At 45.6% G+C, this 25,409-nt stretch overlaps 1 protein-coding gene and 1 long non-coding RNA gene across 4 annotated transcripts in view; both read right to left on the bottom strand.

Annotated features, from left to right (window-relative positions):
* Positions 1 to 291: 291 nt before the first annotated feature.
* LOC137545063 (uncharacterized) lies at positions 292 to 11,520 on the bottom strand. The gene is made up of 2 exons (XR_011025986.1): positions 11,383 to 11,520; positions 292 to 702 (listed from the first exon to the last, which is right to left on the bottom strand). It is a non-coding gene; the product is annotated as an uncharacterized lncRNA (long non-coding RNA).
* A 4,681-nt stretch (positions 11,521 to 16,201) lies between these two features.
* The window catches only part of LOC137547280 (ankyrin repeat and SOCS box protein 9-like), a 49,015-nt gene continuing 39,807 nt past the window's right edge, over positions 16,202 to 25,409 (bottom strand). For 2 of the 3 annotated variants that reach the window (XM_068270701.1, XM_068270702.1), the window contains 3 exons: positions 23,778 to 23,912; positions 20,905 to 21,096; positions 16,202 to 16,431 (listed from right to left, as the gene is read on the bottom strand). In XM_068270701.1, the coding sequence (XP_068126802.1) occupies positions 16,307 to 16,431; positions 20,905 to 21,096; positions 23,778 to 23,912 (452 nt within the window). In that variant the 3' untranslated portion in view covers positions 16,202 to 16,306. Of the gene's footprint in view, positions 16,432 to 20,784; positions 21,097 to 23,777; positions 23,913 to 25,409 lie in introns of all 3 variants that reach the window. The other variant, XR_011026547.1, reaches the window with a different exon arrangement.

Here is a 25,409-nt window from a genome sequence, read left to right as displayed (position 1 = left end):
GCTGCTGCTCTGTGCTCTGTACACATGCTGCTGCTGCATCCAAAGTCAACTGTAGCAGATAAAGAAAGGGGGCAGTGCTGTGAGCGGCAGGATGCCTGCAGATATTCTGGTGTCTCAACTTGTGCGGCCCCCAGACACTGCACCAGCCCCTGTCTGAGGGGGGATTCTGGGCAGCTGTAATCCCCCCCTGCGGTTGCCTATGGGATGCCCATGTGAACCGAGCCTAACAGTGAAGGAAATATATTTTCTAAGGAGAAAGGAGCCTGTTATCTACATTTACTCCACAGCGTCTTATAAAATAACACAAGTTCCTTTTATTTAACCTAAAAAGGTCCGATCAGCACAGACACAATAGAGGCCTCAGAAACCTTTCAGCTGTATATCAGCAATTAGTTGCTCTTTATGTCACCTCTGTATCCTTCCTTCAGATCCACATCTCATGTAATAGAGCTGTACAGACACAGGGACAGGACAATTCAGAGGGAAAATTGCTGATGTTACAGCATTGGCTGTCGCTGCTCCTAATGTAACAGCCTGTGAAATTCACACTTTGTCAGGGTCGCGAGATGTAATAAAGGAACTCATCATCTAGGTCACCAAGTCCATAACAAACTAAAATGTTGGCAGCGGAATTCAAGAAATCCAGCTGGGAACAGTGACACCGTCTGATCACCGCTGCACCCTGCAGACATCACGGTAACCCTGTGTAGGAGAACAAAGTGTGTAAAATGTCCAGCAGTAAACTCCTCTTTACTCTGAGTCACTTTTTAGGTGCAATCTAACTTTATGACACAGGGAACTTTAACCAGTTCAGTGTTTAGCACTGATCCGTTTCATTCGCCAATAACTTTATCACTACTTATCATAATGAAATGATCTATATCTAGTTTTTTTCACTACCAATAAAGGTGGCCATTCGACCATCAGATAGATTTCTGTCAGATGCCTGTCAAGTCGAATCTGACAGGAATCTATCTGATGTGTGGCACACACTAGGAACAGATTCCCAATAGATTTCAAAACAAGATCTATTGGAAATCTATCTAAATGCATTATTGGACCATTAGATCCAATGCAACTCTATGGGCCATAGATCTGCCACCACCAGCAGATCGACCTAGATCTTCCATCCTGTCAGATAGATCAAATCGATTTCTGATCGATCGATTCTATAAAATTGATCGATCGATGGCTGAAATCAACCAATGTATGGGCCCCTATAGGCTTTCTTTGGGTGGTACATTTTGCTAAGAATTATTTTATTCTAAATGCATTTTAATGGGAATAATAAGAAAAAAATGGAAAAAAATCATTATTTCTCAGTTTTCGGCCATTATAGTTTTAAAATAAAACGTGCTACTGTGGATAAAAGCCACACATTTTATTTGCCCATTTGTTTGTTGTTACAACATTGAAAGTGTCCCGAATACAATGTATGGCAACAATATTTTATTTGGAAATAAAGGTGTATGTTTTTGTGTTTTGTGTCCAATAATTACAAGCTGATATTTTCAAAAATAACAGTAATATACCCGCTTGACATACATATTAAAAAAGTTCAGTCCCTAAGGTAACTATTAATGTAATTTTTTTAAATTGTCACATGTATTGATATACTGCCACTGATGCGGCTAATGGTAAAAGGAATACCGAGGTGAAAATATTCTAATGAAATAAACAATTGTATCTATCCTACTACTCCTTAAAATTATCTTCTGAGATATCCCACAGTTTTATGTTAAAGTGGATCCGAGATGAACTTTTACTCATTGCATAATTGTGTTCCTTTCCTATTGTTTATAGGGACGCCAAAAGGATAAAAACAATGATTAACCACTTGAGGACCCACCCTTTACCCCCCCTTAAGGACCAGCCCTGGTTTGAGTGATCTGTGCTGGGTGGGCTCTGCAGCCCCCAGCACAGATCAGGGTGCAGGCAGGGAGATCAGATTGCCCCCCTTTTTCCCCCCCTATGGGGATGATGTGCTGGGGGGGTCTGATCTCTCCTGCCTGCTGTGGGTGGCGGGGGGGGGCACCTCAAAGCCCCCCTCCGCGGCGAAATCCTCCCCCTCCCTCTCCTACCTGGCCCCCTCCTGGAGATCCGGCTGCACAGGACGCTATCCGTCCTGTGCAGCCAGTGACAGGCTGTCTCCTGTCACATGGCGGCGATCCCCGGCCGCTGATTGGCCGGGGATCGCCGATCTGCCTTACGGCGCTGCTGCGCAGCAGCGCCGTACAAATGTAAACAAAGCGGATTATTTCCGCTTGTGTTTACATCTAGCCTGCGAGCCGCCATCGGCGGCCCGCAGGCTATTCACGGAGCCCCCCGCCGTGATTTGACAGGAAGCAGCCGCTCGTACGAGCGGCTGCTTCCTGATTAATTAGGCTGCAGCTGGCGACGCAGTACTGCGTCGCTGGTCCTGCAGCTGCCACTTTGCCGACGCACGTTATGAGTGTGCGGTCGGCAAGTGGTTAAAATGCTTAAAATAGCTTGGGAGGAAGTGGTGGGCTTACCTCCTATAAGCAGACACAACAAGCTGTGTTTTTCAAAATAAAGGGCATTTATTGGTACACTCCAGGGTTTAGTTGCAACGCGTTTCGCAGGTTCACACCCGCTTCATCAGGCAAAATGTGACAGGAGTACACAACTGGGAATGAAAGAGGCACGTAATGGTGTAAGTCCAAATCGGTATATGTATATCTGTTACATAAATAATGAAGACGATTTTATTAAAAAACCCGTATTCCAAATTGGACGTGTATAGAGATGGAGTAGGGGAGTTCGGGGTGATACGGAGGGGGGAAGGTGTGGTACAAGTGTCTAAGGGAGGGGGGGGGGAAAGAGTGGTGTTATGTGCCATTGAAAGGTATGGGGAGACCAGCGGATTTGGGAATGGGCTGGGTAAATAGTGGCAAGCTATAGTGATCCAGTGAAGGATGAACAATTGTTTGTACTGGACATTTGGGTGTGTAACAATTGTGTATAAATATAGGATGAATCTGGGTGGTAATTGCTATAGTGGACAGGAAGTGGTATGGGGGATAGTAAGTGTAGATGGATCCACATTGTAGTATCACAAAAGAAATTTGAGTGATCGTTTTTATAGTAAAAGTGTCAGAACATGCAGATAGTTTAGGAAGTAAAAAGGAAACCTTGAACTTACCAGCAGTCCGTCCGGATTACACCTGGCGCCTCGTTGCCAAGGTGTTGTACGGACGCTGGTTACATAGCGTGTAGGCACGCCCCCTGGCCAATCGGAGGCCGGAGCGGGCGGCTGGATTCGCGCCCAAACAAAGTGTGACTGACAGGCCGCGTGCGCGTCCGGCTCTGTTGTCACACGTATTGTGGTGTGGGGCTGGGAGCAGGCTCGTGGGGCGCAACGTCATGTCCGGCTAGAAGCGGACGTGACGTCACGGGGATTTCTTATTCATCCTGCGCATGTGCATGATGCACCCTGCGCCATGTTGGTTGTGGGTATTTAGGGGCAAAGATGTCGGAGGACTATGTATGATAATTACACATGGTGGGGGGAGTAAAAACGTCTTAAAACCGCCTTTTATGCTCTGGCTAAGATATAAAAACAGTATATTCATTAATGCGGAACAGAAAATAAAATAAAATAGTTATTCACGTTGTGCATTTGTCCTAGGAATTGCTGCCCCCCAGTGGATATTAAAGGTTGTTTTTCTTTTAAATATGTATATAATTGCTCAGATTATTTTTCTCATACATGTAAAACGTTGTTCATATTAAATGAACGAATATCACATAATCAATGTCAGAGGGGTCCATAGTGATCAATCTTCACGTCACATTTAAAGTAATCAGTAGTACCTGACCTTATATAAAGGATAAGCATAGGGTGAAAATAATTAAATAGCGTGCAATATATATGAATAAAAAACAGAAATAACAACGTTATCAATTGTCTCAGGAATAATGTACAGAGTTGTATGTATAATGACGATAGAAACAGCTAGTGATAATAAAACGAATCCCAAAAAACACACAAAAATTGCACACAAAAATTGATTAAAATTCATAAAATATATAAAAAAAGGGAAAAAAACATAAACAAGGAATGATAAAAGAGGCGACTAATAAAACTTAATATTTTAAGATATGTTTAGTGAATTTTTTCAAGTTGTTCGTTGAGGCCCTCGGGAACAAGGGTCCTCAACATTTGAATCCAATACATTTCTCGCGCTTTGAGTTTGTCAAAAGCATCGTGTTGTTGTTGGTTGATGGTTTCAATAAAAGTGATGTGAAACAGAGTGGGGTCACTGTGATGGTGAGTGCCAAAGTGTCTGGATACGCTGTGAAGGGGGAAATTTTTCTAAATATTCCTTTTATGTTGTCCCACTCTGCTGCGTGCTGGTTGAGTGGTGCGGCCCACGTACTGGAGTTGGCATGGACAAGTAATAATATAGATAATGTATCTGGAGGTGCATGTAACATGGTTTTTGATGGGATAGTTCAATTTGGTGATATTGGAACAAAAGGAGGTGGTGGTTCGTATGAACGGACAAGCCTTGCATCTGGTGTTATTACATGGAAAGCATCCTGGTGGGCCCGGACAATGTGGCTGTCCACTGGCTGTCCATCATATCCGGCATTGACTCCCTAACCAGTAACTTATCACGCTTTCTTGACCAGCACCTCCAACCTCATGTACAGACCCTTGACTCCTATCTGAAAGACTCAGCTCATCTTATTGAACTACTAAAATCAATGACTTGGCAGGACAATTACTGTTGGCTTACCTGTGACGTCACTTCCCTCTACACCAATATACCCCATCCATACGGCCTATCAGTCATCAAGCATTTCCTCTCCAATAATCCTTTGATGCCCCCTAGTCAACAATCCTTCCTCACACACTGCACAGAATTCATCTTACAAAACAATGTTTTTTCCTTTAGGGACAAAATCTACCACCAAACCAATGGCACCGCGATGGGGTCGTCCTTCGCACCCTCATACGCTAATCTGTCCATGGGCCTCTTAGAACTACAATTAATGCAACACAATAACCCCTTTTTCAGAAATATAGTATTTTATAAACGATACATCGATGACCTTATTTTTATCTGGCAAGGCGATAGCGACCTTATCCCCCTTTTCATTAATCACCTTAATTCAAACACTGCTGGACTACAATTCACATCACAACACGACTCCAACAACATCGTATTCCTAGACCTCACACTATTTGTTGAATCCAATCTCATCAAAACAAAAACATACTTCAAACCTGTTGACGCCAACAACTACATACATTTTGACAGTTTTCACCACCGCCCCTGGACAATCAACACACCATACAGTCAATTTAGAAGGATCCATAGGAACTGCACCGACACCATTGATTACAACACACAATCAGAGATTCTCACGAAAAAGTTCTTAGCACGGAAATACCCTAAAAAACTTGTCAAGGATGCTAAACACAAAGCTAAAACCCCTAAAACTGCCCATACTTTACCTACTAACACCACCAACACCACCACTATAGACTGTCCCCGTTTCATCACACAATTCAGTGCCCAACACCCCCAAATACGATCTATTTTGAAAAATAGATGGGACATTCTACTACAGGACCCATACCTTCGCCCTATCATTCCCAAAACCCCGGCCATTACCTTCAGGCGTGCACCCAACCTGCGCAATCTGCTTGCACCAAGTCGGTTTAAAACACCGCTTTTCAGTGGACAGCCACATTGTCCGGGCCCACCAGGATGCTTTCCATGTAATAACACCAGATGCAAGGCTTGTCCGTTCATACGAACCACCACCTCCTTTTGTTCCAATATCACCAAATTGAACTATCCCATCAAAAACCATGTTACATGCACCTCCAGATACATTATCTATATTATTACTTGTCCATGCCAACTCCAGTACGTGGGCCGCACCACTCAACCAGCACGCAGCAGAGTGGGACAACATAAAAGGAATATTCAGAAAAATTTCCCCCTTCACAGCGTATCCAGACACTTTGGCACTCACCATCACAGTGACCCCACTCTGTTTCACATCACTTTTATTGAAACCATCAACCAACAACAACACGATGCTTTTGACAAACTCAAAGCGCGAGAAATGTATTGGATTCAAATGTTGAGGACCCTTGTTCCCGAGGGCCTCAACGAACAACTTGAAAAAATTCACTAAACATATCTTAAAATATTAAGTTTTATTAGTCGCCTCTTTTATCATTCCTTGTTTATGTTTTTTTCCCTTTTTTATATATTTTATGAATTTTAATCAATTTTTGTGTGCAATTTTTGTGTGTTTTTTGGGATTCGTTTTATTATCACTAGCTGTTTCTATCGTCATTATACATACAACTCTGTACATTATTCCTGAGACAATTGATAACGTTGTTATTTCTGTTTTTTATTCATATATATTGCACGCTATTTAATTATTTTCACCCTATGCTTATCCTTTATATAAGGTCAGGTACTACTGATTACTTTAAATGTGACGTGAAGATTGATCACTATGGACCCCTCTGACATTGATTATGTGATATTCGTTCATTTAATATGAACAACGTTTTACATGTATGAGAAAAATAATCTGAGCAATTATATACATATTTAAAAGAAAAACAACCTTTAATATCCACTGGGGGGCAGCAATTCCTAGGACAAATGCACAACGTGAATAACTATTTTATTTTATTTTCTGTTCCGCATTAATGAATATACTGTTTTTATATCTTAGCCAGAGCATAATAGGCGGTTTTAAGACGTTTTTACTCCCCCCACCATGTGTAATTATCATACATAGTCCTCCGACATCTTTGCCCCTAAATACCCACAACCAACATGGCGCAGGATGAATAAGAAATCCCCGTGACGTCACGTCCGCTTCTAGCCGGACATGACGTTGCGCCCCACGAGCCTGCTCCCAGCCCCTCCCCTACCCCACACCACAATACGTGTGACGACAGAGCCGGACGCGCACGCGGCCTGTCAGTCACACTTTGTTTGGGCGCGAATCCAGCCGCCCGCTCCGGCCTCCGATTGGCCAGGGGGCGTGCCTACACGCTATGTAACCAGCGTCCGTACAACACCTTGGCAACGAGGCGCCAGGTGTAATCCGGACGGACTGCTGGTAAGTTCAAGGTTTCCTTTTTACTTCCTAAACTATCTGCATGTTCTGACACTTTTACTATAAAAACGATCACTCAAATTTCTTTTGTGATACTACAATGTGGATCCATCTACCCTTACTATCCCCCATACCACTTCCTGTCCACTATAGCAATTACCACCCAGATTCATCCTATATTTATACACAATTGTTACACACCCAAATGTCCAGTACAAACAATTGTTCATCCTTCACTGGATCACTATAGCTTGCCACTATTTACCCAGCCCATTCCCAAATCCGCTGGTCTCCCCATACCTTTCAATGGCACATAACACCACTCTTTCCCCCCCCCCCTCCCTTAGACACTTGTACCACACCTTCCCCCCTCCGTATCACCCCGAACTCCCCTACTCCATCTCTATACACGTCCAATTTGGAATACGGGTTTTTTAATAAAATCGTCTTCATTATTTATGTAACAGATATACATATACCGATTTGGACTTACACCATTACGTGCCTCTTTCATTCCCAGTTGTGTACTCCTGTCACATTTTGCCTGATGAAGCGGGTGTGAACCTGCGAAACGCGTTGCAACTAAACCCTGGAGTGTACCAATAAATGCCCTTTATTTTGAAAAACACAGCTTGTTGTGTCTGCTTATAGGAGGTAAGCCCACCACTTCCTCCCAAGCTATTTTAAGCATTTTAATCATTGTTTTTATCCTTTTGGCGCCTCTGGTCCTTCTTACTGCACATTGAACATCCACCCTTGGTGGAGGGGGATACCCCTTATTTTTTCTTGAGTCTACAGAGTGCGACTTCTTACTCCTGAGTGGGGACAGGACAATATCCTCACCTGCATTTACAGTGGTTGCCTGGAGGTAACCCTGGTTTGTGAGTATTACTCTACTCATCTAATTATATCAACTGCCTGAACATACTACACTATATTGGGCTCTCGGTTCTTTCTTTTACATTGTTTATAGGGAATTCCTCAAGCCAAATACTTTTTTGATTTTGATTTAATACTCTAATGCCCTATAAACTAAACAAGCCACGCCCACAGGTTTTCAGAGAGCCAAGGCACTTTCAGACAGTAGCAAGGGCTCATGGGAGCTCAGTCTGGGCAGGAGGAGGAGGAGGTATTACTAGCCAGTGATTTCAGAGGCAGAGGGGAGGAGGGAGGAGGAGAGGGGATTAGATTTTTTTGCTCAAGATACAGATCAGCTTGCCTCTGTGTAATGTTTACAAACAACATGGCTGCTGTCATTGTATCACAGGAAGAAATAATCATATTCTATTAAAGCTGTTTGCAGCTAGATATGCTGTGTAAACTCTCTAAACTTTAGATAAGATATATAGACAAGTAACTTGTTATAGTTAGTTTTTCATCTCGGACCCGCTTTTTAATTTTTAATATTTCAGTGTCTCTGCTCAATTACACAGTCTTTGACATATGCCAGAGCTAAAAATCTATGAACACAAAGGAGGAGAGACGGCACACTACTGGCTGCAAACTGTTGCTGTATTAGGAGGACAAACACTACATGTTACGGATCCAACGATCCTTCATCAGGTGTTAAACAGCAATGACAGGTACATGCATGTATAAATACATCCCATATGCAAACACCCCACCCATTCAGGCTCCACCCTAGGAGCCATTAACTCTTAAGTCCCAAGTCTCAAAATAAAGTCCAAACGGTCGTATGGCACTCCTGTAAGGCTACCAAAAAACAAACATCAATGACTGACCGTGATCCAGGTACTTCCGAGAGAGGACTACCATAAGACCACCTGTGAACAAACACGTAATATTATAGCATGCTGCAATAAAAGGATACAAACAGGTCACGTTACATATTGCACAGTTGCCACAAAACAACATTGATTATAAAGACAGCATGTTTCATAAAAAACTTTTAAGTGGCAATCTCTCATTCATCCCTCTAGGGGTCACAACATCTAATGAGTAGATCCACTTTGCTTCTTTTTGCTTTAATTTAATTTAAGCAAAAAGAAGCAAAGTGGATCTACTCATTAGATGTTGTGACCCCTAGAGGGATGAATGAGAGATTGCCACTTAAAAGTTTTTTATGAAACATGCTGTCTTTATAATCAATGTTGTTTTGTGGCAACTGTGCAATATGTAACGTGACCTGTTTGTATCCTTTTATTGCAGCATGCTATAATATTACGTGTTTGTTCACAGGTGGTCTTATGGTAGTCCTCTCTCGGAAGTACCTGGATCACGGTCAGTCATTGATGTTTGTTTTTTGGTAGCCTTACAGGAGTGCCATACGACCGTTTGGACTTTATTTTGAGACTTGGGACTTAAGAGTTAATGGCTCCTAGGGTGGAGCCTGAATGGGTGGGGTGTTTGCATATGGGATGTATTTATACATGCATGTACCTGTCATTGCTGTTTAACACCTGATGAAGGATCGTTGGATCCGTAACATGTAGTGTTTGTTCTCCTAATACAGCAACAGTTTGCAGCCAGTAGTGTGCCGTCTCTCCTCCTTTGTGTGTATAGCAGTGTGGCTGTAGGAGCAATCCAGCCGAGACAAGGCACCGGCAAGTGTACAGGTTGATTCACCTGGATCACCTGGATCACCGTTCATCCATCTCTACGTATTTTTCACTAAAAATCTATGAACTATGTTATCTCTTCCCTGCTCTCTGAAGCTGTTTTCTGGGAGGAAATCGTTCTATGGCTGCAGTGGCGTACCTAGGGTTTTTGACACCCGGTGCTGGGTATTAAAAGACACCCCCTCGTGCCCCCCCCCCCCCAAAAAGGAAAGGAGTGATTGTGGTGTGCTAAGCACGCCATGGTGGGTAATGCCAGGTATAGTTGCACCCCGTATAGGTAAGGGGCAACTATTTTCTTCCCCCAGCCATGTATGTCCCTAAACTTAAGTTTGCTCCAGTTCAGGTATGGTATCCTAGTACAGGTAACCAGGTGTGCCCCAGTATTAGCCTCCCCCCCACCCAAGCTTAAGTAGCCAAGCGTCCCCAAGTATTACCTGCTCCATCCACAGCCTGGTGCCCAAATATTAGCAGCCCCCCTTACCAGTTAGTGGATAGAAGGGAGAGGAGTGAGGCAGAAAGACAGGATAGAGAGAAGAGAGGCAGGGGAGAGAAAAGAGAGTCAGGGAAAGGGAAGAGAGGCAGAAAGACAAGGGAAAGAGAAAAGAGGCTGGATGACAGGGGAGAGAGAGAAGAGACAGGGAGAGAGAAGAGAGGCAGAGAGACATGCAGTACTTCTCATAATCAACTTCCTGAGATCCTAGCCAGTGTGCTGGATGATCCAAGGGAAGGAACACAGTGCTTTTCAGAGTAAAGTGCTTGTGCTAAGGAGAGTGTGAGGAGACATAGGATCCTGGGGAAAGTTAGAGAGAGTGGATTGCTGTGAGACAGTTATGCACAAGCATACATATGGTGATAATTGTGGCTGTAGGGGGGATGAGGGTGAGGACTGCACTGAAGGAAGATAGGATCGGATATAGGCAGCTTTAGAGCAGGAGACACATTTTACAGCCTGTCACTCACTGCCCTCTGCTCTAAGTAGAAAAGTGCAGTGCTGTAGTAGTTCATCGCCTCTCCAGTTGTGTCTAGTCTCTCTCTGTGACTAATTCCAGCCAGGGCAGGCTTTCCTGACAGACAGTGCCAGCGTGCCACACAGGGGCGTAACTAGAGACCACTGGGCCCCCCTGCGAAACTTTGGATGCCCCCCCCCTGCTCCAACCAACCCCCCCCCCCCCCCCCCCCACAAATAAATCAGGCAGGATAAATATATTTTTTTTTTTTTAAATACACAGAGTAAAGTCCCCCACCGTCTCTGCAGCCCCTGCCACACACATCACAGACACCATACATCTCAGGCATTACACATCACACACACACACACACACACACACACACACACACACACACACACACACAGGCATCTCACACACACACACACACACACACACACACTATATCACAGGCATTACACACACACACACAGTATATTACAGGCATTACACACACACACACAGTATATTACAGGCATTACACACACACACACAGTATATTACAGGCATTACACACACACACACACAGTATATTACAGGCATTACACACACACACACAGTATATTACAGGCATTACACACACAATCACAGGCATTACACACACAATCCCAGGCATTACACACACAATCCCAGGCATCACACACAATCACAGCATTACAGACACACTACAGATCTCAGGCTGTGTGTCTCACATAGCACCGGCAGAGCGACACATTCTTCTTCCTGGCCTGGATCATGTTGCCTTGTGTCCGTCCAGCGTGGGTGAGAGGGCGGGGAGAGGGTGCGAGGAAGCGTCCAAGCAGGAGGTGAAAAAGAAGCATGCCTCCAGGTCCTAGTGCCCTCTGCAGGAACAGCCTGCTCCAGAAACCATTACTTGTTTTTCCTGTGCGTGCGCCCGCTCGTTAAGACATACGGGCGGGCGGTGAGCCTCAGAGCCACAGGCCCCCTGTCAGGTTTCTCCCCCTCCGGGTCCCATGCCTTGCAGGGCCGTTAGTTACGCGCCTGGACTGCCACACAAGTGTTTTGCCTGTGGCTACACTCGCCCGCCCAATATGCCCATTTTAATAGTGAGGAGGAGGGAAATAGCTGAAGCGTGGTACTTGGCTGCGGCGCGGCTGGTCACCATCACGCAAGCTGCAGAGTCTATTGTGTGCCCACCACACGTGGCCTGCCGCCGGGTAGGGCAGGGCTCGCTAGCATAGTTAGCAAAGTGGTAGAGATGGGAAGTTCGGATCTTTTCAATGATCCGGATGATTCGAATCGGATCATTGAAGAGATCCGGATCTTTGATCCGAATCTCGGATCATTTTACTACCGGAAGCATTCGGGGGTGAAATGAACAGCAGGACAGGTCTGTGGACAGGAGAAGGAGAGGGGGGTGGACACACAGAGAAGGGGAGAAGATGGACAGAGGGCAGGGAGTGGACAGAGAAGGGAGGAGGGACGAGCAGAGAGCAGAGATGTTTGCACGTAATACCCACATTTATGCTTTACATATATTTCACCTATATGTTCATCTGTACACTTTGAAAGAAAAGGTCGCACAGTGAAAGAAAGCATTCCCAGAAGATAAGTGCAGCTGTTTAGTGCCGAGTGCAGGAGGATTATATTGCCTTTCAATCACACTGTCTGCAAAGTTACTGAGCTGTGCTGAGCCAAAAGCTTCCAATGTGTTCACTGTGCAGCACTACGGAACAGCCAGCCTATAATGAGCAGCACGTTGCAGCCAGTATGTGTGCTCTACACATATCTGGCAGTGGCACCCATGTCCCCTCTCTCTCATCTACGTGTCACCCTGCAAGGCTGGCTCCCATCCAACAGAGCGATCCCTGCTTCCAGGACCCCGCTGCCCGCTGAGAGGGGGCGTGTCGCTCCTGGCCCGCCCCTTTTGCGATCCGAATCGTTCATTTTGATGATTCGGATGATCGACTCATAAAATAGATTCGGATCAAAGATCCGAATCGTTCATGATCCGGACAACACTACAAAGTGGCGCAGTATGACTAAGTACCATGCTCCGTGCTGCCGCTTCTGAACTCTCCTCCCTCCTTCATTGCTCCATCCCAGGTCGGGCCGCGGTCGTCCACTGCGCACCAACTCCACTGCTATGACACACAGCGGCTCCTCCCAGCATGTAACAAAGGAGGAAGCCGCAAGCCGGAATTTGAACAAGTTGCCAATGATGCATCGGACCCGATGTCACATGACGTGCGAAGGCGGTGCCAGGCAGTTTAGTCAATGATGCAGGAGGCGGAGCAGAGGGTGCAATAGCAGCGCAGACTTCCGTGCGTTCTACACCAGAAGGTCCAGCCAGGTATATGGTGGATATGGGCTGGCCTTTTTGACACCCTCTCCTCGACGTCACCCGGTGCGCCCCGCCCTCCTGCGCCCTATTATAGAGACGCCACTGTATGGCTGTAATTCTTTATCAGTGAGTATTACGCTGTAGTCTGACTAGAGAGAAACTGCCACTTGTGCATCATAGCGCATCGCACTGCTGCGCAGCACCTATGATGTGAACGGCAGAACGGCGGTCTATGCCCTTCTGCCGTTCTTCCGTGTCGCACATCATATGCGCTTCTAAATGTGCACGAAAGCGCGGAATGATCTGAACGAGGCCTAAGAGAGAACTCAGGAGAAAAAGTTAATTGCATATGGGCCTATAGAGATTACGTTGCAATGTAGTTGATCTTCAATCACATCGCAATGTGTCAGAAAAGTCGCACCATGCGTTAATGGTGCGGTGTGACCACACAGTGAAGCATAAAGTACAATAAAAGTTACCTCACTGCCACTGTAAACATACACATTACCCTGTAAATGCACTGCATGCAGTGCCTTGTGCCGACCAGTGGTGTAGCTAAGGAACTTGGACCCTGGTACAATTTTTACATTGGGCCGCCCAAGCATTCTGTACATAAAAATTAATATGGAGCAACAAAACCTGCTAAAGACATCCACAGTATGAGAGGTGTAACAGTTTACTAATGGTTAACACTATTTGAAGCCAATGTAGATGTGATCATTACCAGCACAGGACTAGTAAAGAGCTAATCCTACAGTTGAGGAAGGGCGCACAGTGGGCCCCTCTGGTCTAAGGGCCCTGGTGCGGTTGCAATCTCTACATCCCCTATTGCTACGCCACTGGGTCCTGCAAAACCCACCGCTTCGCACAGCTCCGCAATCAATGTGATATTCCCATAGGAATATCATTGCATCTGTGCTGTGATGCGATAATATTGGCCACAATTCACTAAGATCATGCTGGTGATAATAAGGCAAGTGAAAACTTTTCACCACACCCTTTGATCAGTATTTTAAGTGTTAATTCACTAAAGAAGCATGCCTTATTAACATGTAGTGATACGTTTTCACAGTGAGGAGTATAATCTTATCACTTCAGTCCTTAATTTATCACCTCTGTAGTTATTCTTACATGCAGCAGATAGAGAGGGGAGGAGCACACACAGGCAGATTGTAGCTCCCCCCCTCCTACTGCCAGGACGATTACAGCTAGCCTGTGTAGGACAGCCAGGGAAGGAGAGCGAGGGACTGTGGTTGTGTGTGTGTGTGGCTGGGTGCTATGTGTGTGTGTGTGTGTGTGTGTGTGTGTGTGTGTGTGTGTGTGTGTGTGTGTGTGTGTGTGTGTGTGTGTGTGTGTGTGTGTGTGTGTGTGAGTGAATTTCTCTGTGTGTGTGTGTGTGTGTGTGTGTGTGAATTTGTGTGTGTGTGTGTGAATTTCTGTGTGTGTGTGTGTGTGTGTGTGTGTGTGTGTGTGTGTGTGTGTGTGTGTGTGTGTGTGCGCGCGCGCACTTGGTGCCTCTCTCTCCCTCCCTCTCTGTGTGCCTGCTGTGTATATTTTTCTCTATAAAGAGCCACCTGCATAAACTAGTAAAAAATAAAGCACGCCGCTCAGATGGCCTCACTTTACACCGGAGTCTGTAGTAACACTCTACTTAATGACAGCTCAGGCCAGGTGATGATTCCTCACACACTTTACAGTTGTTATCACTTGCATTCCTCTCTGTGAATTAACATCCTGCCTTTAACTATAGAATTATGTTGTTATTTTAAGGATTGCAACCTTAAAGAGACTCCGTAACAAAAATTGCATCCTGTTTTTTATCATCCTACAAGTTCCAAAAGCTATTCTAATGTGTTCTGGCTTACTGCAGCACGTTCTACTATCACCATCTCTGTAATAAATCAACTTATCTCTCTCTTGTCAGACTTGTCAGCCTGTGTCTGGAAGGCTGCCAAGTTCTTCAGTGTTGTGGTTCTGCTATGATCTCCCCCTTTCAGGCCCCTCTCTGCACACTGCCTGTGTGATATTTAGATTAGTGCAGCTTCTCTCTGCTCTCGTATCTTTTACAAGCTGCATAAAGTGTCCTATGAGCTGGCTGGGCTTTCACATACTGAGGAAATTCAGACAAGGGCAAAGCTGTTTGCAGGAAGAAAAGAGCAGCCTGAAACTTCAGTGCATGAGAGCAGAAGGGGGAAAGAAACACACAATGATCTCTTGAGATTCAAAAGGAATGCTGTATACAGCCTGCTTGTGTATGGATGTATTTTCTATGTGTGGACATACTGTACATCAACCTACTTCCTGTTTTGGTGGCCATTTTGTTTGTTTATAAACAAACTTTTTAAAACTGTTTTTAACCACTTTTAATGCGGCGGGGAGCGGCGAAATTGTGACAGAGGGTAATAGGAGATGTCCCCTAACGCACTGGTATGTTTACTTTTGTGCGATTTTAACAATACAGATTCTCTTTAAAGAGAACCTTAAGTAAAAAAAAAAATAGTTTTACTCACCTGGGGCTTCCAATAGCCCCCTGCAGCTGTCCGGTGCCCTCGTCGTGTCCCTCTGATCCTCGTGTCCCCGCGGGCAGCCACTTCCGGTTTTGCCGTCAGGAGCCGACAGGCTGGGAAATGCGAGTGATTCTTCGCGTTCCCAGCCACAATTGCGCCCTCTATGCTGCTTGCTATATGCTATAGCAGCATAGAGGGCGCAATTGTGGCTGGGAACGCGAAGAATCACTCGCATTCCCAGCCTGTCGGCTCCTGGCGGCGAAACCAGAAGTGGCTGCCGGCGGGGACACGAGGATCAGAGGGACATGGCGAGGGCACCGGACAGCTGCAGGGGGCTATTGGAAGCCTCAGGTGAGTAAAAAGTCTTTTTTTTTTTACTTAAGGTTCTGTTTAACTTAAGAAGTCACTCCTTAACTTACGGACATAATCCTTATTTTAAGGTTTGTCTGAGGTAAATTGTTTAGTGAATAGTAAATGCCCTATCACCATAGCGATAATAGTAAAAACAGCACAGAATCATTATTAAAGACAGGAGATGAGTGTAGTGAATTGTGACCATTGACCATTGCAACATGACGCAGCCAACACAATGTGAAAGCACTCTTATAGTACTTTAAGCGGGATCAGACTGTTAAAGTATCATCATATCATCATAAATGGCAAGACAAATTATAGGAATAAAAACTCGTGTACAATAAATATATACAAAATACATCTTTACTAAAACTGTTCAAGTCATTTCCAGGTCATAAAATATGCTAAACACTAAAAAGCACATCAGATACAATAAATATCGACTGCGTTTTATCTGTGTAAAAGGAATTGCTTTAGTGTGTCGGGGAGGAGGAGACGGCATATTCTATGGTGCTGTTTTTGTCCAAAGCACTTCCTAATACAGAGACGGCAAATCTGCTTCAAAGTCGGCGGCCCTGGGAAGAGAATTCCACAGATGTTTAGAGAAGGGATACTGGAGGCACATGAGAAAGCACAAAATGTCACACAAGTGTCTGGCCTGCCGTACATGCCATACAACAAGCTGAACAAATCGCTGACATCGCAGGGATACTGTTCTCAGATATTGGACTTAAAGGGACACTATGGCGAAAAACTGTAAAATTTAAAATATGTGCAAACATTTACAAATAAGAAGTACATTTTTTTCCTGCGTAAAATGAGCCATAAATTACTTTTCTCCTATGTTGCTGTCACTTACAGTAGGTATGTAACGATTGGTGTCAGCACACAGAGAGAATCTGATTATTGATGATCTGCAGAATCATCAACAATACAGATGTATACTTGATTATGGATGATCTGCAGAATCACCAAAAATACAAGTGTGCCTAACCTCTGGACACCTAATAAGTAAAAGTGTTTGATGAACTGTAGGCTACCTCCCGAGAAGCGGGAGATATAAGCAGCTCGGCCAAGAACCACCTGAGGGGCAGGTGGACCTGGGCAGTGCAGAAACTATCTCCTTGATAGTGAGGACCTGGCAACCAGAGATAAAATAATCAGATGGTAGACTGTACTGCAGCCAGGGGACTCCAGAGGAAGAGGCCACTGGCTGCTAACAGGCCGGACTCTCTGAGGAGCGGGAGTCCTGGTTGCAGCTGACCCCTGGTGGAATGGTGTCACTGCTAGTACAGATAGACTGAGCACTCAGGGAGAGTGACAGCCTGGGAGGTCGGGCAGGCCAGGTCGGCAACACACGAGCAGATGAGGTACAGAGGCAGTAGACTGATTCGGTAACCGGGTACAGGCAGGGTCTGGCAACAGGTAGGCAGATATGCAGAGGTACCGAATCAGAAAGCAAGAGAAAGGTCGACAGAGCAAATAGTCATAACATATAAATATCACAAAGTCCTAGCCTGGGGTGTGAGGTCCTTGGTCTCGACACCCGGGAACTAGTCTAGAGTATAACAGAGCAATGACACAGTATCCCTAAACTTGCGTGTGGGGTCCTTGGTCACAACACCCTGGAACTGGTCTAAAGTATAACACAGCAATGACACAGTATCCCTAAGCTTGGGTGTGAGGCCCGTGGTCACAATACCCTGGAACTGGTCTAAAGTATAACACAGCAATGACACAGTATCCCTAAGCTTGGGTGTGAGGCCCGTGGTCACAATACCCTGGAACTGGTCTAAAGTATAACACAGCAATGACACAGTATCCCTAAGCTTGGGTGTGAGGTCCTTGGTCACAACACCCTGGAACTGGTCTAAAGTATAACACAAGCGTAATCTGGCTAAGTGTGAATTCCCAGGTCCTCCTGGTTCTAACACACTGTGGGATCTGACTGGTCTGAGTGCTCACACGTAAGTATTCGCAACGGCAGACAACCTGCAACCGACAGGCAAGATGTATATATAGTGCAGCGCTCCTCAGCGCCGCGCAGCACCACTCAGCCAATCACTAATCGTCCTGATCAGCTGATCCCTCTCCTACTGGCATAAATGTCCTACCTCCTAGCGCGCGCGCGTAGCTCTCCATCTGTGTGCACTACTAGGCTCAGACAAACCAGACGCATGCTGCTGTGCGGAAACCGCCGGTCTGAACATGAAGACAACCGCCCCGCTGCCAGACCGCGCGGCGGTGTCTCCGCAATCCATTACAAGGTAGTAGAAATCTGACAGAAGTGACAGGTTTTGGACTAGTCACTCTCTTCATAGGGGATTCTCAGGGATTTTTTTTTTCCAAAGGCACTTAGTGAATGGCAGTTTCTCTGTCCATTTGCCAAAAAACTGTGTAGCGATTACGGAAGCTGACCAGCAACATTGTTTAAATTATTTTTAGGGAATACCTTTATAATGACCAAAAAAGCCTTGCTGAGAATCCCCTATGAAGAGATTGACTAGTCCAAAACCTGTCACTTCTGTCAGATTTCTACTGCCTACTTAGTGACAGCAACATAGAAAAGTAATTTATAGCTCATTTTACTCTGGAAAAAACGTACTTATTTGTTTATGTTTGTACATATTTTAAATTTTACAATTTTTCGCCATAGTGCCCCTTTAATTCACTAAGCATTGCTGCATTCGGTAATGCTGAAAACAACTGATTTTACTGAACACCTTTCCAAATTCCAATTCACTCAACCTATTTCCACAATGAAATGTAAAATTACTGACTAGTGAGGTAAATTACCAACTTGTGCGGTAATTGCCTCAAGAAAAGTCAAGAAATTGCAATTCACAAAGATTTACGCATTCCGTAAATCAGGCAAAAGTGTTCAATATTTTACTTCAGCTCTTGCCAATAACTCACTCTCTCTACTAAGCAGGGCTTAGGGTATTGAAGCATGTTTGTTCTGTAAATTACCAAACTTCTACCGCATACGGGAAATTAGTGAATTTGGGCAGAAAAGTGTAAAATACCGAATGCGGTATTTTACCTACCAAAATGATTTTAACGAACTGCCTTTAGTGAATTGAGGCCAAAGTATGTTCAGTCAGTAGTGGATAAGTATTTGTCTGTGAGATGCAAAATTCTGACTTGTATGCAAATCATATACAGCTTGGAATCGGTCCAATCAAAATTCACAGGAAACGCATTTAATTGGCCCAATTCCAAGCTGCATAAAAACGACCATATCTACTGTCTATCATGTCATTAACTAAAAATAACGTTCTGTTTTCTGAGGCAAAAATCCCAGCCATTTCTCCTCAGGCTGCATTTCCTCTTTTGCGGTGGGAATCGTCGCGGGAAAAATTTGCATGCGGATGTGAATTTCGCATGCCGGTCTATGCGAATTTTCATGCAAATTCGCATGAATGACGATGTATGCGAATTTAACCATGGCAGTGCTGGTGTGATTTTCCATTGTTTCTATGCGAATTCGCATGAAAATTCGCATACCCAAACCGCATGCAAATTTCCTATTAAATACATTGTATGCGATTCGCATAGTGGTATGCGAATTCTGATGGCTCTGCCATGCGAATTTTTTCTGCACAGAAAAACGCGAAGGAATCCTGACAAGTGGAAACAGTCCCATTCACTTGTATTGCTATGCGAATTTGCATGCGAAAACTGCATGCAAATTCGCGATAGTGGAAATGGGCCCCCAGTGTTTTCAGTGGCAGCTCAGCTGATCATGTGACTCTCCTCAGGGCTACAGAAGTCAGCAAGTTTTCCTCACAGCAGAGTCTGTTGCCAGCTTTGCTTTAACAACATAAGGACCGCAGCATTTTGCACAGATCTGTGCTGTGTGGGCTCTTCAGCCCCCAGCAGAAACCAAATTTCACGCAGGGCGACAAGACCAGGCCATTTCCATGGAAACACCGCTGCTGATATATGAAATAGGAACCCTAGGTTTCAAATAATTATAGTTTATAGTTCGCTTCAGTGCTCCCATTACAAGTAAACCGCCGTGTCCCTGACGCAAAACGAGGGCTGTAGGGCCCCCAAATCGCCCGGGGGGCAATCCGCCGACATTTCCTGGAAGGGGAAGAGCTTTCAGCTTCAGCTCTGCCCCTCCTGACGTCAATCGCGGTGGATCGCCGCCTCTGTCCGCCCCTCTCACTCTTCCTTCACAGAGAGGGGCGGGGAGAGGCGGCGATCCGTGCAGCGATTGACGTCAGGAAGGGCAGAGCTACAGCTGGAAGCTCTGCCCCTCAGCACAGTCGTGGATGTTTGCCCGGGGGATTTGGGGCTCTGCAGCCCTCGTTTAGCGGCGGGGATGCGGCGGATTACTTGGAGGCACTGAATCGAACTATAAGGTAAAATAGGCAAAAATAGTTCCGTGTCTCTTTTGCTTTTGCTGGCGGGGGCCACAAAATATTGTATCGAGGGCCGCAAATGGCCCGCGGGCCGCGAGTTTGAGACCCTTGCTTTAAAGGAACCCTGAGCAGGTAAGAAAAAATGGCCACATGAACTTACCTGGGGTTTATTCTTTCGAGAACCACGCATGCTCAGAACGTTTACGGCGATAGGCACGCAAGCAAGCCAAAGTCGCCGCTCTAATGGAGCCGCCGGAGGAAGAACGGAGGGAGCCCACAGAGGCTGAAGGAAGCCCCAAGTAAGTTCATTTGGCCATTTTACTATCCTGCTCAGCTTCCCTTGAAGTGCTTCAGAAAACAGGACTGTCTTTGACCCAAGTTGGGTCAAAGAGCTCAGAGAAGCTCTTTTGCATAGATAATAACTTAAGTTTCTTAACTCTTCCTGTACTGGAAAACAATATAAGACTCTTTTCTTTGCTACTAATGTTCTATTCATCATCCGTACTACACATACAATTAATTATATCATAATAATTTTTCCCTTCAGGTTTGTCTGACCTTAGGAGCACCCAGGGGTGCTCAGTATACTTTAACTCATCATTCTTGAAACTACTTAGGTGGCAGAGTTTCGGATTATTGCCGCTAGGAGTCCATGTGACGATTTGGATTAAAGTCTACCTTCTCGTTTTAAAAAGAGCTCTTTCAGTGAGCTTTGTGGTGGTGCCATTTCTGAAGGTCGTTTTCCATCTGCGTTCTTGGACTGCGGGCTTCCTCCATAGTCAATGAGTAGATTGACCAGCTCAGCGTTGCCGCTTCTTGCTGCCGCATGTAACGGAGTGTCCTGGTCCTTCCCAATATTGGCATTCGCACCTAGCGGAGAAAGTCTAAACATTATATCCTTGAAGCGGTTTATAGGATTACATTTTCATTTTATTCACTTGCATTGCCATCAGTGATTATGTAAGAACAGAAGATGTTATGTTTGCCAAGCCCTTGTATTATAAATTTCATCAACCACTGATCCATCATGGCCAGTTGATAAGCAACGACAGCTCTTTCCAGAGGTGTAACACTAGTGGCCCAGACCCCCCCCCCCCCCCCCCCCGAGCAAAATTATGATGGACCCAGGCCGCCCATGAGGAGGGGTGAGGCAGGTTTCTCAGGCGGCGGAAGTAAGGGGGCGGCGCCCGCCTGACCGTTTCATGGGGGGTGCCGAGCTGGAGGGGGTAGCAGCCAGGAAGGGGGAGCAGCGAGCACAGTGGTGGGAAGGGGGATCAGACTACGCCTCCCTCACCTGGGGCTTCTTCCTTCCTCCGTTCCACTGCTCGCGTCACTTCCTGCAATGCCGTAGCCGGCATTGCAGGAAGTGATGCGAGTGGTGGAAAGCAACGCTGGACCGGAAGGAAGGTGAATCAATGCTTCCCTGGCCCGCTCACTGATGACTTAAATGCAGGGAAAATAGCTGGAGGGGGAGTCCGGTCAGGGGAGCCCCAAGTGAGGGGGCCCCTCCCCACTGCTGTGCCCGCTGCCCCCCCTCCCCTGGCTGCTACACCCTCCAGGCTACCTATACTGGGGGCACTGTTACTACCTATGGGGGGCAGCATCCTCACAAGTTTGCCTCAGGCAGCAAAAAGTCTAGAACCGGCCCTGGATGGACCCCTCTTTCCCCCGCATCATGGCTGGACAATCCATTCCCCCCAGTAGTGGACAGGTCTTCCACTCCTCCCACTCCCCTTGTGCAGAGTATAAGGGCTGGTTCAGACAGACATCGGAACCAGCCGCCCGCGGCAGCCCAGCGCCTCGCTCCAAATACTTTTCTGTATAATTCCTGGGGTCTTCCAATGTCCAGCGGCACTGCAAGCATCTGATCCATGTGTTCCTGGGACATTAGTGGGGTCACTACACGCGCCAATACGTGATACTATTGCTCTTGGTGATGCCGAACCCTGGAGGAGGCCAGGAGTTGTGCCAGCAGAGAGGTGATTAAAGCAGCAGGGACAGCCATACTATCCCAGGACAAAAACACATATGTAAGTAAACAACTACTTGTTCTACTTACATAATTGTACTGTCCACGTTTTGACTTCAGTGAATGTTATATATTAAATAAAGAGAAAACTGTTCCAGGCATTTTCCATCTTTCCTGCTTCTGATAGAAGCCAATCCTGATGTCATTTCTTCCCCTAATCTTTTTTCTCTCCTAGAAACTGCACTGTCATATCTAGCTTGCTTTGTAAACACATGTGAGCACAGCATAGGTTGTATTTCAGCAGCTTCTGCAGAGGGGTGAGGTGTATTTCCCTTCTCAGCCTCCTGTCACACTGGACTGCCCTCAGCCAATCAGTGAGGAGCAGGAATGTGGGAGGGGAGATAACAAGTTTTCCTCTCTTTGGCAATGTACCAGAATAGAGCTAGGCTGACTGAGATAAGATTCATTACAGCAGAAACATTTATGATTATATTGGAATGCTTGCTATGCAGACTGCATGTAGACTACATAGTAAACACAGAGCAGTAGGTTAATGGAATTTGATTTTGTGGCTGACAGTCCCACTGTAAAATACTGAGGGGGGGGGGGGGGGGGGCAGCAGACGGCGGCCAGATGATTTCGATCTGGCCATGCATCGAGTCATGTATGGCCACCTTAACCCATTAGCAGCTTTAAAGTGGATCCGAGATAAACTTTTACTCATTGCATTGCATATAGTTTATAGGGCATTCCTCAAGCCAAATACTTTTTTTGTTTTGTTTTAACACCCTAATTCCCTATAAACTAAACAAGCCTCGCCCACAGCTTTTTCCCAGTGCCTTGGCACTGTATCAAGGGCTTATGGGAGCTCAGTGTGGGCAGGAGGAGGTTACTAGCCAGAGATTTCAGAGGCAGAGGGGAGGAGGGAGGGGGAAAGGGAGTGAATTTGTCACGGGCTGAGGGCTGGAGATGCTATCAGCTTTCCTGTGTGTAATGTGACAAACAGAATATGGCTCTCATTGTATCACAGGAATAAATAATCATAAACTGTTGAAGCTGTTTGCAGCTAGAATTGCTGTGTAAAACTAAATCTAAACTTTAGAGAGGCTGTATAGACAAGTTACTTGTTATAGTTAGTTTTTCATCTTGGATCCGCTTTAATAGAGTTATCTGGTTTGAAATAAGTGCCGTGCTTTTGACCTCAGTCGGCAGAACTCGTTGTGCTTGTAAATTGTTTGAATGCTTTGATCTCTCCCTACTAGCAGAAAATATAGAAACTGAAAGCAGAAGTCCTCTGTTATTGTCTCACACTGCCCCCTAGTGACAAGTGACCATAAATACACATTACAGCAGTACTAATTAGAAGCAATAACATGTAACAAATACAGAAATAAAAAAAATGTGCTAAAATGAATTGGTCCTGAGCACTTGCAAGCCTCTAAATAAATTGGTTGCTAAAGGGTTAAGAAAACACACAACAATTACAAGAAACAAAGCTGAAGTGAGGATTAAAGTTTGACTGTCTGAAGTACAGCTTTACATACAGGAACAGTGTACAAACTGAAACGGGAGAGATCCATACCCAACTCAAGCAGCCTTCTAGCCGTGCTCACTCTCTGATTGTCACAGGCCACGTAGAGCGGAGAGCCCAGGTGCTTTATGTATTGCTCTATACTAACTCCAGCATTGGAGAGAGACTCCACACATTCCGTGTGACCTGCAAGACACAACACCAGGAAGAGGTTACTACGGTATGTGTAACATACATCACATAAGCCAGAGAGAGAGAAAGCCAAATGCCTGCATGAGGGAAGGCCTGAAGTAGCTGCCACTATCTAGTTCTTGTGCAGGAATGAGTTTCTGGGAAGGCCACATGGACCACCTGGCAGAGGATAGATAAAAAAGGTCAACAGTTCATACAGTGCTACCCATAATTAGTAGACGAATAGTTACAGGCAGCACCCAACCATCTAGATGCGACGTGCTATTGGTCGTTGTCCCTCTGTCTCCAGGAACAGCAAGCAGAAACTCCAAGAGAAGAGACCCAGCACCGTCTTCAAGTGTATTATAAGCTCCGCGCATAAGTCAGCTATCCGCTCAGGCACATCTGAACAAGCGGTTGCTAGCTATTTTTCTGCCTGTCGCCATAATGTTAGCCAGTTGAAGGTCCAGGTGATTGACTCTGTCCCCCCGCCACGCAGGTGGGGGGTGATAGGGTCAAATTATTATTGAGACGGGAGTTGTTTTGGATTAGGAAGCTGGGATGCCCTTGGTCCAGGGGGTCTTAACCGGGAGTGCGAGTTGGGTCCATGTGTTTATAGATAGATGTCTTGCTGATTGTTTTTTGGTCTGGACGCCTGGAGTCTTCTCTTTGGGTTGGTTCTGTTTCTTCTTTTTTCCCCGACCCTTCCCGACTGGTGGCCACATTTGGTGGCCGCCGGTCGGGGGGGGGAGAGGGGTTTATAGAGAAATGTATTATTATTTCTTATTTTTTGATTATGTTGATTTGTTGGCTCTCCTGGACTGGCCGCCGCTGGTATGTGGCCGCCAGTCCGGGTTGGCCTTCAAAATATCTTTTTGATTTTTTGCCTGTTTATTTCCCAACTGGCCGCCAGGGATGGACGCCAGTCGCGACAGAATTGGTAATTTTTGTTCTCGCCGGCCCAGACTGGCCGCCACTATTGAGGCGGACGCCAGTCTGGGAGGGTGAGATGTGATTATTGTCTTTGTTGCGATGTTCGGTGTCTGGCCGCCGCTGTGGGTGGCCGCCAGACACCTAGCGTTAGTTTTGACACTTTTTTTTTTTCATTTTTTCAGATTTCTTTTATTATATATTGTTGACACTCATTCCTATTAGGGTTAGGAGCATGTACACTTTTTAATCTGAAAAGATAAGTTCAATGCGTAACCGGTATAGGCGATTGGATTGAAACGTCTATGTCTTAGACGATTTTTGCTTCCGGGTTTTTACGCGTACGTTTGTACGCATACGCATTGACTTTAACCATATGCGGATCTCCAATGCGGTCTTCCGCGTGGTAATTGGATTGGAACATGTTCTTTACGCGTACGTTTTTACGCATACGCATTGAATTTACCCACATGCGGATTTTCAATGCGGATTTCCGCCTGACGGTTGAATGACGTTTTTTCTATTCAGAACATGCTCTACCCTCATTGGTCGGCCCTCCAGTGGCCATTTTAAAATGATTGG

The sequence above is a fragment of the Hyperolius riggenbachi genome, chromosome 2 (assembly GCF_040937935.1).
Source record: "Hyperolius riggenbachi isolate aHypRig1 chromosome 2, aHypRig1.pri, whole genome shotgun sequence".
NCBI lineage: Eukaryota > Metazoa > Chordata > Amphibia > Anura > Hyperoliidae > Hyperolius > Hyperolius riggenbachi.
This window is presented reverse-complemented; position numbering and strand designations above follow the sequence as displayed.